The 15937-nt window shown below is 29.5% G+C and overlaps 1 protein-coding gene across 2 annotated transcripts in view; it reads right to left on the reverse strand.

Moving 5' to 3' along the window:
* The window catches only part of LOC149031140 (CCR4-NOT transcription complex subunit 6-like), a 174431-nt gene that overhangs the window by 25327 nt on the left and 133167 nt on the right, over nt 1-15937 (reverse strand). The window contains exon 4 of one of the 2 annotated variants that reach the window (XM_089176678.1): nt 4471-4493. The exons of the other annotated variant lie outside the window; for it this stretch is intronic. Coding sequence (XP_089032804.1) covers nt 4486-4493 — 8 coding nt within the window. The 3' untranslated portion in view covers nt 4471-4485. Of the gene's footprint in view, nt 1-4470; nt 4494-15937 lie in introns of those variants that run through there. 2 annotated transcript variants of the gene reach the window in all.

The following is a 15937-nucleotide window of genomic DNA, read 5'->3' on the forward strand; positions in this document are numbered from 1 at the left end:
AACTCTGAAAGTATAATAATAACAGAAAAATTGATAAGGAGAAAGTTGTATGATAAATTCAGGATTACAATATGGCATTACCATTTTTTTGCTAGGTTAAGTCATTTTTGAGATTTATTGGTCAACTTTTATTTTTTTAAAGTAATGTTATATTTTATGACTTTTTTCGGATAGCAGCTGTCAAAACGAATCCAACGATATGCAACACTAAATATAGAACTTGATAATAACCAAGAAAAACAATTCGGAAAGTATCTGCACCGTCTTTTGTCAAACAACTGAAGGATGACGCAACCACGACGCCACCTGACGCGGAAAAGCTGTACCTAGGCCGATGGTACTTTTTCGCTAGTTTTAACCATTTATGACATTCCAAAATAGTAGTGTTGCATATCATTGGATTCGTCTTGAAAGCCGCTATCCGAAAATAAGTATTTAAATATAACATTGTATTTAAAAAAAAAAGTTGACCGATAGATTTCGAAAATGACTAAATTTATCAAAAAATTACTAATTTCGTATTATAGTCCTGAATTTTTCAAGCAACTTATTCCTTAACCGCTTTTTTGAATCAATATCATTTTCGATCATAAACGGTCTTCAAATAAATAGTATTCAATTTTTTTATAACATAATAAACTATACAAGATAAATTAATATCATCTAAAGCATCTGAACACTTTCAAAAAAAAAAACCACAAGAAAGTAAAGAAACTAAAATAACCCATAGTAACTTATTCATCAACTTGACAATGGCTTATTTTACTTATAGTGATGATGTACTATAGAAAATATAAAACTATGGTTTATCGATGAATAAAAATACAAAGATTAAAAAAAAAAAAGATGATAGAAACTAAAAAGGAAGAAAAGTTTTGATAATGTTAGTAATAGTAGTAGTATACCCTACACGTAGTATGTCATAGTAAAAGGAAAGTGGTGTTGGTGGTGGTGGTGGTAGAATGCTATTGTGTCGAGTTGGAGAGGGTGGAGAAGGAGGGTTGGATAAATCGAGGAACATCTTCTACGGAATAGCCCTCGTGGGGTCCACCAGCAGCTCGTGTTATCCAGCTAGGAAGTTGATATACCATTGGTGTACGTCATGCTTCCGGTGTGTCCTTTTACACCTTCAAGGAGATAGGCCCTTATACCTGAACAGAATACCTTTTTCTTTTTCTATATTACGAACTTTACCATCCTCTTCCCCTTCACCTTTTTTTCTTATCTTCTTTCCTGTTTCACAACTTTATCTTCTTTTTCATTCTCTTTTTTTTTTAACTATAGGTGTGTGTGTGTATGTGTTTTCTATAACTTTAAGATCTAGTTCTAGGAATTCTTTTTATTTTTTTGCATTTTGCTTCACCTTCAGACAAAATACTTTCCTTCTCTTCGTCACATTTTCGATCCGTTTTCAGTTTCATCTCCAAGTTTTTTTTTTCTCTTTATTTCTTTTTCCATACTTTAGTTTCTTCGCAGAACGCAAAACCCCCCTAGAGAAATCAAGCTGGGCTTTAGAGGTACCAACCATTCTTTCTATAGTAGTATCTTTTCTCTATGTTCCCTCCCTCCCCTACAAATATGTTTCATTCCTCTAAAGTTTCTTTGACAAACTGTACTGTGTCATATGAAGTGTTAGTAGTTCACGTCTGTATATTATATTTCATTTTGTGAAAAAAAAGTTAAACGAGTTATATAATGGTATACTAAAAAAATAGTATTAATTGTTAATCAATTCTATTTAATCTAACAAATCCTAAAAATATTTGTTAATATTTATTTAGATGTATCGAAATATCTAAGATGATAAAATAAAAAATAAAAAAACAAGAAATCATAAATTTGATTATCTCATTACAAATATATTAGAATTTAATAGAATTAAATATATAATAAAATTAGTGCTTATTTAAATTTAATAAAATATGTAATAAAATTTATATTGTACATTTAATTATATTTTTTAATCCTGTGTGTGTGTGTGTGTGTGTATGTTAAGATATAAAATCAATCAACAAACGTATCTATACTAATTATCAATTCAATAGAAATAATGCAATATAAAAAAAAAAAAAACTTTAATAGAGGAATTAGATTAGATTTGATATAAGGAAATATGTGACTGAATTCTATTGAATCGTCCACGAGATTTTATCGATATAACCTACTATAGTATAATTTGTTTCACTGGGACTATCACGATGACGACACGTTGAATATACTTTCAAATTAGAAGGACAAACTAGTAGACTCGTTTATTTGTGAATTCCAGATCGAGGACTCGATCCTACTATTTATGTGTTTCTCTCAATATAATATTTAATTTATATTCTTCTGAATAATTTATAATAATAATTATAATACTAATAACATATTTTATAATTTTATTCATCATAACTATTTAAAATACTAATTTTAATAATTTTTTTAAACGTCTATCTCATTTTATTATTTTATATTTTATTTATTTACTTTTTATATTCTACCTTCCTTTTTTTTTTATACTTCCAGGTAACACTTAATTCAAAAACCCAAACTTCTACGCATAATGTTGAGATTGAACGCTCTTCGAACAGGCCATTGAAAACTTACGCAACATTCACACACATAGACACATGTATATATACATATATACGATCCTTGATACCTCTTTGCTCTTTCACTAGCTACAAACGAACCTACGAACGCGTTTACGCGTTCACCAACACATACATACAAACATATACATATAATATATACAACATACACATAAACACCGAGAGAGAGAGACACCCAAGTACCGGCAAACACAACAGGTGGTTTAGCCACCTGTTTGACAAAGCTTGCTGATCATTAGACTAGTTGTTAGCCTACTTCCTACCAATAAACTTTCTCAATTATATTTTCGAATATTTATATAGAATATTTATTTGAATATTTTTATTTCAAGAGTATATTTCAAATAGGTGAAAATTCATTAAATTTACAAATTTGTTTTTTTAAATAAAATACATAAAAGTTTTATTATTTTTTTGTTTTGTTTTATAAATAATTGTGTTTTTTTTCTTTAAGATAATTCATTAAATAAAATATGAACGATTAGATAAATGAGATAATATTTTAATTCGACAGAAAATCTATCCTAAGATTTAGTAACATGAAACACTATTACGTTGTAACATTAGGAGAATAGTAAGAGTTCAGTAAAATAACCTAAGCACAACGTTCGCGATTCGGTAACGCGTTACGTTACTTCGAACGAGTTACGGGGATTCTTGATTATGCTCTTTCGTTAATTTACGAGTATACTGGTGTTGTATAAACTTCTCTAAGAATATTAGAATCCTACCTAATCGAAAACAAACAAAATATACTTAATCTAATAAATTATTATAATTAATAATAATAATTTGGTTCATTAATCATTCAATCAATTAATAATTGAAAAAAAGATAACACAAATCTTTTCATACCAAAATTTTCTATCATAGTCGTTACGATATACTTATAGTTTTCAGAGGTTATGGTTAAAAAAAAAAAGCACAAGCGTGTTACGTCATATTTGAGAAGTGCGTTTTATATCGTAAACCTTTAACAGGAATTACGAGTCCAATTTTTGTTCTTTTTATTTCGTTTTAGTTGCTAGAAACTAGAAGATAAGACATACTAAGCTAGTTTAGTCAGCACGAGCCACCATATAAATCCTAATCGACTAACATGCTCTCTCTCTCTATCTTTAAACTTCATTCCTAACCTGGAAAGGTACGTCATTTATGTCTTTTATTCACCTTTTTTCTATTCTAAATGTTATCATCGTTAACGTGTTCTCGATGATACTACGATAAATGAAGAGTATTTTTTAAACTACGTATCTTTTAAGATATATTTTTATATATAAACATTTAGTGTGTAACATTGTTGGTTTCCAATGAAGTTTACTTAATGAAATTATTTTTATTTTTTATTGCTAATTTAAGGATTTATTATTTAGAAGTTATGTAAGTCCTTAGGTACTGCAAGTTTTCAATAAATAAAGCTGTATTAGAATTCAATTATTTCACGTTTTTTTCAGATTTATCTACGACATAACCTAACCTTACTTTTTATATTTTTTCCTGTGTTATTTTTACTATATATTTTTACATATAAATAGATAAATTGAAATTATAATAAAAATATAATAAAAAAAAAATTAAAAACAGAATGAAAATGAACATGATATTCAATCTAGAGAAATTTTTATTCATATTCCTATTCTCAACTTTGTAAGAGGCAGGTAAATAGAAAATTAGGATATTCGGTAAAGCTCTGGTAATGTAGAAAAAAAAAAAAAGATAAAAAGAATGAAAGAAAGAAAGAAAGATAGTCTTTCTCCTTTCCCTGCGGTCCTGCTGGTTCAGTCGTGTGGCGGTGCAAGAGAAAAACAATAATTCATGACGCACGTCGTGGGGATTCTCATAGTTCTCGACCGCATGAATTTCAATGAGGGTCGTTGCGCTCGTGGAAAGTTCACCGTGCTGGGACAGAAGAAAGCGTGGAACATGTTAGGAGGAGGTATAATCTTCTGTATATGTATATATACATGTATGTGTATGTGTGTGCAGGTATGCGTTTGGTAAAAACAGGAAAAAAAAAAAGAGAAAATTTCATCAGTTATTGGAAAGTAAGAGAAGTTTGACCATTCATTTTTTTCCTAACTCGAAAAGAAACATTTTATCGTACTGATAATAATGTTTGATAAAAGAAAACTAATATACACTTTAAAGCATTTTGTAAAAAAGATGTCTTAGTTGTAGAAACATTTTTACATCAAACAGTAATAAAATAATATTCGACATTTCAACGAATCACTTTAATTAATCTGAACACAATCAAACAAACAATACCTAAATAAACTAGTGAATAATTAACTTATGCACTTTACCAGATAGAAATAAATGAAAAGTGTCGATACGTTTAATGTTAACTGTTTAAAAAACTTGACGTCTTAAAAAAAAAAAAAACCAAGTTATATTACTTCAGTATATATTTTTTGTGTGAAATTTCTGTTAGATCGTAGACTCGCATTGAATTTGTTCAACCGATAGTATATAACGTCTAGTCTTATAGAAGAAAATGACACGAAAGTCGATCGCCATCGAGGAGGAGCTTGCGGACGACTTTATGGGGGTTGAGAACTGGGACCTGCCAAGTTAGTAGTAGTAGTAGTAGTAATAGTAATAGTAGTGGTGGTAAGTAACAACTTGCCTACACCACTTGCTATCCCAAGGGTCCCTCCCTTCCTGGTGCTCTTACATTTTCCAAAGCTTTTCCCAAAGAGAAAGAAAAAAAGAAAAAAAAAAGAAAAAACAAAGAGAGGAAAAAAAGAAATAAAATGAGAGAGAGAGAGAGAGAAAGAGAAAGAGAGGCTCTCTATTCCGGACACATTTCGGATATTAGGTTTCGAACGTCAATCAGTAAGGGGTCGAAGGAGGGGAAAAGGGATTCTGATGGGTTAGGAGAGACCTTCATCGATCGTTGCTTATGTGACAGCAACGGATTACGCGAGAATAACCTTACGGGGAAATATAACGTAGATGTTAAATCGAACGAAAAAAATAAATCGAAAAGGTAACGCGTTATTTTATTAGAAAAAAAGAAAAAAGAAAAGAAAGTCATTTGGATCCTAGTTTTTTTTTTTTTTTTTTTTTAATTTTTTTTACATCGAACTAATGCGAATAAGAAAATATTTTATATAATATAAAATATTGAAAAATAATAATTATTATTATTATTTATTTGTTGAAGATAGAAAAGAAGTCGTTTTGATATTAAATAAAACGTTTTATATTATGAAAAATGAGAGATTGATGCAGATTCAAAAATGCCACTCAAATCTTAAATAGAATCAGAAAAACCGGAAAACCGGAAAACATTAAGCCGGTCATGCAATCTGTATGCAACACTAGCGCTCATTACCGCCAAATTCAAAAAATTATATTAGGTTGACTTCACATCAAACATACATACATATATTTAAAATAATTATAAAATAATATATATATATATTGGTTATTAATTTAGTTAGCTCTAAAATATTTAGGATTTTATTGAAAATTAAAATTTATTAAATATTAATATTAATTATTATAATATTTATAGAATAACACATTTTGAATAAAAAATGTTCTAAACAAATTTAGAAATTAGGGACAAAAAAAACATTCCTATGATCTACCATGTAATATAAGAATATATATATAAATAGAGAAAGTGAATTAAAATAGTAAAAGGAGATCGTGTGTTAGCAAACTCTGTGAGAGATACCAACACCACCACCGCTACTTTGCGAAAGGCTCTAAGTTAAGTTAAAAAGGCTAAGTTTGCAACCTGACTTCTCTTCACGATCCGGGTCAGCGGCTGCGCAAAAGCAGCGAAATCACGCGGGTTTCTGTTAAGGTGGGCGGGTTTTCTGTGTGAACACACTAACTCTTATACCACTATTCTATCTTTTAGGTTTCAACACACAGTGGCAAAGTTACTTTTACATCTATCCTTCTCTTCTCTCACTCATTCTCTTTAACACATAGAACTCGAGAAAATCTGAGAAATGTGACCTTTCGAACGCTTCTATTCTCTTATTCTATTTATATATCTGTCTCTCTCATTCTCTTTCTCTTTCTCTTTCTCTTTCTCTCTCAATCATTCTCAGCACACAGTTTCTCACGCCTACCCACGCAACTCACGGAAAGATTGATGAAGCGTTCCGCGACTTGTTGCGCACCTCTCTCCTACTACTCTTCTCTCTCTCTCTCTTTCTCTTACTCTTTATTAATTTTTATTTTCTTATTAATACAATTTCAATGTGTAGATTTTCACTACTTTTTTATCCGATGATAATTTTAAATACGAACGATTTTTAAATTAAAACATTTACAAGGATTATAATCGCACGATTTCAATCTTTCTCATTCGACACGTTCGAAATTATTAATATCTGTCATTTATGTCTGTTGTGTAAGTATGTATGTCATAAGATTAGTAAATAAATTTGACTAAGCTGAAGTGACAGGACTTGGGTTTCAAAAGAATCAAAGAATTTAATTTTTTTATTTCTAAGAAACTGTTTTTATCAGATTAAATTATCCAATTGACCTTTGTCCAACTTTTCTGCACGAATACTTATTTACATTTGGTATGATTGTACTTGATACTAAATTATTATTATTATTATTATAACTTCGAGATTATTATTATTATATATTTTTCATACCAAGGGAAGTGAGAAGGGGAGGGTTTGGTTAACCCTTTTTCAGGCAGTAGTCATCCTTTTAGTCGCCTTTTACGACAGGCAGGTTTTACCTGGGGCCTATTCTTATATTCCCCGTACCCCAAGGGGAAATTATTATTATTATTATAATAATCATCATCAGGATTATTATTTGTAAAAAGAAAAAAGAAAAAGAAACTAGTTAGAGGATCACTTTACAAACGAGGGATAACGTGATTCGCGAGTATTATAAATGCCACTTAAAGTAAACTATCGCGAAAGATCGTGAGAAGTCGATCGTGAGTAGTCGATATATGTATATGCATATACATTCTGAAAAAGGTGTGTCGAGATCGATTCTATGAGACAAGAAGGTAACTATTAGAGATAGCAAATCGACTATATATATATATACGTTAATCAAACGACGACACTAAGTATATACGTAATATTCTACAGAATAACTAGTCATATAATATAGTATATATATATATATATATATAACTAGTATTACATATGTATATGAGACGTGTATACATAAAGAACTCAAACATACATACATACATGCATTTACATATACATATTTTTATATATAAATATTTAGTATCACATTGTTGGTTTCCAATGAAGATCAATACTAAGAAACTTAATGAAATTTTGGTTATTTTGTATGATTTATTGCTAATTTAAGGATTTATTATTTTTAAGGCTATCTAGATCTTTAAATATTGTAAGTTTGTAAGTTTGTAATAGATGGCGTAGTATTACAATTCAATTTTTGCGATATATGTACATTGTACGTTTTTCAGATTTATATATAATATAACCTAACCTTGCTTTTTCTATTTTTTCGAGTACTATTATTTGATGTATTCCATTTTAATTGTGAGTATTATTATTGTTATAATTGACTAAATAATTTAGAATAATATTCAATCAACATTTTATAACAAACCAACAACAACGCGTAGTCAGAGCATCCTAGCAAATATATATAACTAGTATTATGTATATGAGAAGTATACACGTGTACACGTGGACACATACGATGTAAATCAAACATACATACATATATACATATATATAGTTAGTTACTTGATATATTTCAATTTCGATCAAGAAACGTCTTTTGCTTTTACCACTACCATGAACCGCTACTACCACCACCACCATCATTCCCTTCTCTCTTTCTCTTTCTCTCTCTGTTTCTCTTTGATCAGAGAAGAAGCCGCGTGCGAGTTCGCGAGCACGCTCTCGTAAACACGAGCGAGCGAGCGAGCATGCATAAGAGGAAACTTTCACTGAACGTTATTAGATACGCGTTGGAATGCGACTACCGCAAGGCAAGTGCCAGTGCCGTAAGTTCTCTCTCGAGTATCCTGAACAATTCTCTCTCTCTCTCTTTCTGTCTGTCTCTGTCTCTATTTATGTGTTAGTATGTGTATATATGTGTCTTGTTTCTCTCAACGTTTCTCGAAATCGTCTCACGATCTTCGTGTCGACGATTCCACTGAACAATGTCGAAATATCTTACACACACTCTCTTACTCTCTCTCTCTCTCTCTCTCTCCCTCTCTCTTCTATTTTCTATGTGTTTCTATATGTTTCTCTCTTTTACAATCTTGTTGACTATCCCTTTGTTTCAAAGTACTCTTTTATCGTTAGGATTACAAGAGAAGAAGAAGAAGAGAAGGAGAAACTTGGGATTTTGTGTGTTTCGTTAATATTTGTGTCCTAGAAGAAAAACCCAAGAAATTGTTGGAACCCATATACCCCAAGAGAGAGAGAGAGAGAGAGAGAGAGAGATAGAAGAATCATGCTGTTGCAACATTGTGTTTTCTTTGAATAACACATTCTATTTTTTTTATTTTAACATTTACACTTTGATACTAGTAAATTTGATCTCATTTAAGTGTCACGTTTGTTCATGGATTAAAATACATTTGTTGAGACAATGTGAAAAAAAGATATTTGCAAAGAAAAAGAAAAAGTAATATAAAAAGAAGAAGAAGAAGAAAGTATGTAAAAGAGAAGTTGTATTGATATCATCTAGAAAAGAAGATGTGTAGCTACTTTTCCTAAGTTTATCCATATAAACGCATAAAACTCGGTTTCTTCTTTATTCTTTCTCTCTCTCTCTCTCTCTCTCTCTCTCAAATAACATAACGGAAAAATTCTTCTCGCATGAAAGATCCTCTATCCTCGTATTTCTCAACACACACACACACACACACACATATGTAATACTCGTTCTATATATACATATATAGAAGCTGAAAGTGAATACTAGGAAAGAATTCGTCTTACGTTCTTCTTGACGCTTTGCAAAACGATACTTTCCACCCCCTACATTCCTGTATCCTTACCCTTATCCCACGTTCGAGTTATTCTGGAATAAAACGACGTTCGTCGCTGATACTTTAAGAATTTCCCTTTTGTGCTGAACAAAAATAAAAACAAGCCGATTAGAACGTTTTGTCGAAACGACGAAATGTGTGACGCGTGCTTTTAACTTTAAAGAGGTTGTGTGAGGGTTGGAGGGTGGTAAGAGTTGATGTGGTGGTCCCTGAGTGTTGGTAGGTGAGTGGGTGATGGTAGTCACAGAGTTTTGCATTTATTCGAGTCTGCTAATTACTCACTCACTCCTCTCCCTTTCCCTTCTCCTGCTGCTGCTGCTGCTGCTGTTGCTGCTGCTGCTGCTTGTTCGAATAATTAACGAAATTTCTAGCGTTACTACCCCGTTATTAATTACGTTCGTAATTCAGTTTTAACAATTCGTCCTCCCACTCCCTTACCTCAGCTTGTTCGTTCGCTTGAAATATTACGAGCTAACGGAAGAAGGGGAAAGAGTGGGTGGGGCTCGGAGTGTGGGTGGGGTTGGAGGCGGCGGACGATTTCAAGAATTTTCATCGTCGAGTGTCATCGTTAAATTATGAACGAAAATTAGAGCTTGCTAAACGTCAAGTGGCGGATATTTCTTTCCAGAAGAAACAAGATCTAAAGATAAAAGGATGATGTTAGGTGTGGGTGGAGCTGAAAGTGGGGAGTGTATCTTAACAACGTCTTTTCTTTCAACTCTTCTATCTATCAACGTTTTATTCTTTGTCAAAAGATTTCTTTGACATTTCTTTTAAAGAGATCTAAAACTCTACTTTTTTTATAAAACCTTTTTTAAATCTTTTGTCAGTCATCCTTTTCATTCTCATTTTATTCATTTTCTTGTTTTATATAATTATATTTATAACATCAATCTATTTTTATAACTTTTTCTTTAGATATTTTGATCTGACGAAAAAAAGGGACTAGTAATTACAATTGGATTTTTGCAAGTATGTATTTTGTTCTATTTAGAGGTTAGGAACTAAAGATTTAATCAAAAATACAACACGAGATTATGTCTGCTAGTTGGAAGTGTGTGAGTATACGTCTTAAGGTTGGTTACAAAGTAGAGATAAGATAAAAAATTAGTCACGCGAATTTTAACGATTTTTGGTTTAGTTGATAAGGTTAAAACAAAACCAAAGGTAAATATATAAAAAGGTTTATGACAAAATTGGTATAGTAAGATTAATTTAAACGATATTGAGATTTTAATAATAAACTATGTAATATTTTTAACTATTCTAAATTGTCTTTATCTTTATTCCTACGATTTTCTTTTATAATAATAGTAATAATAACGGACCAACTCAGTTTACTATATTAAATCAATATCTATCTATATTCTTATAACAAATTCATACTAATCAAATTCAATAATAAATTTGTCAAAATTTATTTTTAACAAAATGCCCCCAATTCCTAACATGCATCTTCATTTGAAAACAATGTAACAATTTGTTAACTTATTAAATACAAACTACAGGATACATTTACAAAATATCAAAAACATTTCTGTTGCAATTCTAATGAGAGCTTTGATAATAATAATAATAATAATAATAATAATAATAATAAAAATATTGAAGAAATTACTTCCACCAAGATAGTTATTGTAAGTTTTATAACGAGTACACACCCTTGCATTCTTTATTCTTCATAAGGGTTTCTTCATTCTTCTCATTTCTTTGCTTTTATCAATTGCCAATCCCCATCCCTTTTCTGATCACCCTACAAACCTTCTCTACTCACCCATCTTACCCCCACACAATTTCGATTTGTTTCGTTTTAACTTTTTTTTCTTATTTTAGTTCGCGAATTCTTTCATTTCCTTCGTAAACTTCGCGTTTATATTTTCTTTCTCTTTCTCACACCTTTCCATAACTTACTTTACTTTCCTTTCTCTTCTTCTTCTTCTTCTTCTTCTTATTATTCTTCTTCTTCTTTCTCACCAATCTTTTTCCTTTCTCCATATTTATGCTCCGATGAACTGTATCGCTCGTAAACAAGACTTCCTAGTCTCGAACTCCATTAATTCGCCTAGCGATCGTCACGAGTACCGTAGGAACGTTTTCCGTTAGCGCTTCAATAATTCACCGTTTGCTATACGCGAAGACGTTCTATTATCGCGTACTATGCACGAACAACAAACGCGAGACACGTTTTCGCGTGAAGAAGAATTAAAATTTCGATCCAATACGATCCGATCTGATCTATCAGCTCTATCAGCTCCATCTATCGGATAATAACAACGTACTTTTCAAAATTACTCAACCAATTTTTTTTACTAGTAATAAGTATCTAAAAAGTAATGGTGTTAACGTCAATTTTTACTTTTGCACCTGCTTTATAATTTGCAATTTTATTTTTTTATGTTTCAAATATTTGGATATAAAAATTCAGTGTGTCACATTGCTAGTTTCCAATGAAGATTTTTTAATGAAATTTTTATTCTGTGTAATTTATTGCTAATTTAAGGATTTCATTATTTGTAGATTATCTAAGTCTTTAGGTTCTGTAAGTTTTCAATAGATGGCGTCGTATTTCAATTCAATTATTTCAATTTACATACGACATAATCTTACTTTTTATATTTTTTCTAGTATACTAGTATTTTATGTATTCCAATGTAATTGTGCTATTATATTGTGTGTTGTGTTATAATTTAATAAATAATTAAGAATAATATTAAGTTACAATTTTCTAACAAAACCACAGCAACGCGTTTTCAAAGCATCCTAGTATTCAATAAAATGTCTTGTCATGAACAAAATTGAAGATTAGAAATACCTATCTTCAAGAAATACAATTTATTTAACAACATTTTATAATAAATCAAACACAAAAATATTAAATTATATTTAAATACAAATTTTCTTGACAAAATTCTAGATAAAATTTGAAGGCACACGTCTACTAACCGTACAAAATAATTTTCTACAGTATAAGACTAGTAAAATGTAATATTAAATATTAAACGTAATTACGATAGAGTTGAGTCATAGGATTCCGTATTAGAAATTAATCTACAGGTAGAATTCAATAAGATCAAATATCACGGAATATCTCTATTGGCCAATAGGGGAAAATGATTTCGCGGTTTACGATATCTCCAAACCTAAAAGCAAAATGGTGATTCATCGATTTCATGGATCGATATCGGTTAAATCTCGCGTTTCTAAGCGAAGTCAGGGGGAGGAGGGTCAGTGTAATTTCAGAAAGCACCTTTCTATGAAACTAATAGTACACCTAGGTAGTACTAGGCATCGGTGATTGCTATACACGCATGTTCAAAATCGATATTTCCAGTTACGATCGATTACTATAACTCTTACCTATTTATAAATTGTACCAACCTACATATCAATCATTTTATTTTTATTTAAATAATTTTAATAAATCTTTATGTTAAAAGCAACTAACAATTCTTAACCTAACATTTAACATTTAACATGTAACACTCAAACCTAACATTTATTTTAATTTACCAATAAGAGTTTGAAAAATGTGGTTGTAACTTATGCATGCTAGTCAAAAAGTTATCCTGTTCGTTTACATTCCGTAATTTTATATATTTATTTTAATTAATTAATGTTATCCTTAAGTGAGATATGATATTTAACATAGTTTTATCAACGTCGAGAATATTTTTTCCTAAAGTTGGTCATTTCATAAAATGTGAAGTAAATATTGAATAACGATGTTATATGAATTTGAATTTTACAGAACCATGCTTATACAGTCTTTTTTTTTTTTTTGATATAATATCAAAACGAAATATTAAAAATTTAATTCGATTAACAATTTATTGAATTATTTCGAGTATCAGTATTTTTTCATTTATTTTTATCTTCTAATTTAAACATTTGTTAACTTACTTTGATAATGAGAAAAAAAAATGATTTTTTTTTCTAATTGCAACAAACACACACCCACATACGAATTTATATTATTTATTTGCATTGTTTTTTAGGTTACTGTAATAAATATTACGTTTTAATAATTGATAATGATACTGTAAGTTAAAAATGATTACATTTTAGTCCACCAAACGTTGGTTAGTTTCCAATTGGTCAAAAGAAATTTTGTAACGAGTAAAAATCAGATTTAGTAATAAGAAAAAAAAAAAAAGGAAAAAGTATACTTAATATTAATTTCTCGCTTCGCACACACTCACTACTACTTTTTATGAACCAATAATGGTGCTAGTAAATTCAAAGAGAAGTCATTTTCTCATTAAAAAAAAAAAAAAAAGAAAAGAAAGATATAAAAATGTACGTAGTAATTTTTTAGAGGAACTTTTAAGAACCTAAACGATATACTGTCAACGAAATTACCTTTTTTTTTCATTTAATCCTCCTTTATCATACATTAAAAAAAAAAAAAAAAGAAGTAGAAATTTCTTTTTTAATTTTTTTTAACAAACTATCCTCTTTCTTTCCCACCCACACACACACATACACTGTTGTCAACGTATCTTAACGAAATTACATTTTTTTTAATCCTTCTTTATCATTCATTAAAAAAAAAAAATAAAAAAGAACAGTAAAGAAATTTCTTTTTTAATTTTTTTTAACAAACTATCCTCTTTCTCATCAACACACACACGCATACATTTTTGTTCACGTATCTTAATTTTCTTTTGCGCCATCATCATGCGACTTAGTTCTTTATCTTCTTATATTCCATTTTTTATTTTTATTTTTTATATTTCATTATACAGTCACATAGATTACTTTATATTCAAAAGGAATTTATATAACGATCGCGTTTCAACGTAACATGCGTTACACGAGCTAGAAAGTTGGAATCATAAATTTTCTATGTTACCTGCGACATATTCTATTACTTTTTCTTTCTCTATTTCTCGATTTAATATGTCAATTAAATATTCAAGAAATTGCCCTTCGGGCCCTACAGCAATTATCGTTAGTTATCGTCCGTGGCGAATGTGTCGTAGTCGTCGTCATAGTTCGTACATTCTCGCTCCATTAGCTACGCTTCTATTTTTTTTTCTTCCCCTTTTTTTATTTTTTTTTCCCTTCGCTTCCCTTCGATTCGCTTTCCTGTGCTTGCCACCACCTTTTCCGAACAGATGCTCGGGGATTATTATTATTATTATTATTATTATTATTATTATACTTCATTGGTTGAACGATTATTGGGATTTCCGTGAAAATATTTTGTAATCGTTAATAATAAATATACGTTTATTAACGATCAGCTAGAAAAAGAAAGAGAGAAAAGGGATAGCGATATTATATTAAGTTTATTCTCACCTTTTACATTTTATATAAGTGTGTGTGTAACATGGGTATCGGGGATTAAGTGTTTCCGAATAAATTTTTAAAATGTTTCCTTGTATAGACCATCGATGTTTTTTTTTATTGTTTTTGATTTATTTGTACGCTAAAGATTTCTTGTAGTTATAGGGAATTTTTGATTATATGTTTAAGAGCATGTGTTTTAATTAAACGTTGATATATATATATATATATTCTATACGCGTCGTTGATTATTTTTTATCTGATTTTTGACAACGCATATATGTGTGCACATAATTATAAAAGTGGTGTAAGTCATATATCTATGGTTTCGAGATATTTAAAGAATTAAATTTGAACACTAAATAAATTCTATATAATATTGAAATAACAAACATTATTTAAACAATATCATATCTTAAACTATTGTGAAAATTATATTGAATTAATTTAGTTAAAAATAATGTGATGTGAAATAAATGATTAATTCATTTTTGTTAATAGATTTGATCTTAAACAACATTCATAATTATAGTCACATATGTATACATATATATGTAGATAATGTTATGTGTGAAATAAGATCAAAGATGGATCTATAAAAAAGAAAATTCATTTAAATATAAAGTTATATTTTTTCTTTCTCGTAAAAGAAAAAATTTGTTATATCATCCTTGTCATTCATCGAACATATGATAAATTAGATCGATACAAAGATAATCATTGAAATGTATTCTTAATCGCGATTATAAATCAATCATTTTTATTCAATACATTCCCACATATATTTGCATGTAAATTATATCTTACGATTACTTACATACATGCTATTAATAATCACAAGTATCCGATATAAGAAAAAAAACTATCTTTAACAATGTTAAGTAAATGTTAAAAATACAAATTATTGTGAAGAATGAATCATTGATTAGTAACAAAACAAAAAATTCATCATAAAACTAATACTTTATGCAGGATGATTTTTGCGACCTAAATAGCACCGGAACTATGTCAATAACTAAAAAATGGATAAGGAAAAAGTTGCAGGAAAAATTTGGGACTACAATAT

The sequence above is a fragment of the Polistes dominula genome, unplaced genomic scaffold (assembly GCF_049000335.1).
Source record: "Polistes dominula isolate Pdom_NZ unplaced genomic scaffold, Pdom_raw_medaka contig_80, whole genome shotgun sequence".
NCBI classification, from domain to species: domain Eukaryota; kingdom Metazoa; phylum Arthropoda; class Insecta; order Hymenoptera; family Vespidae; genus Polistes; species Polistes dominula.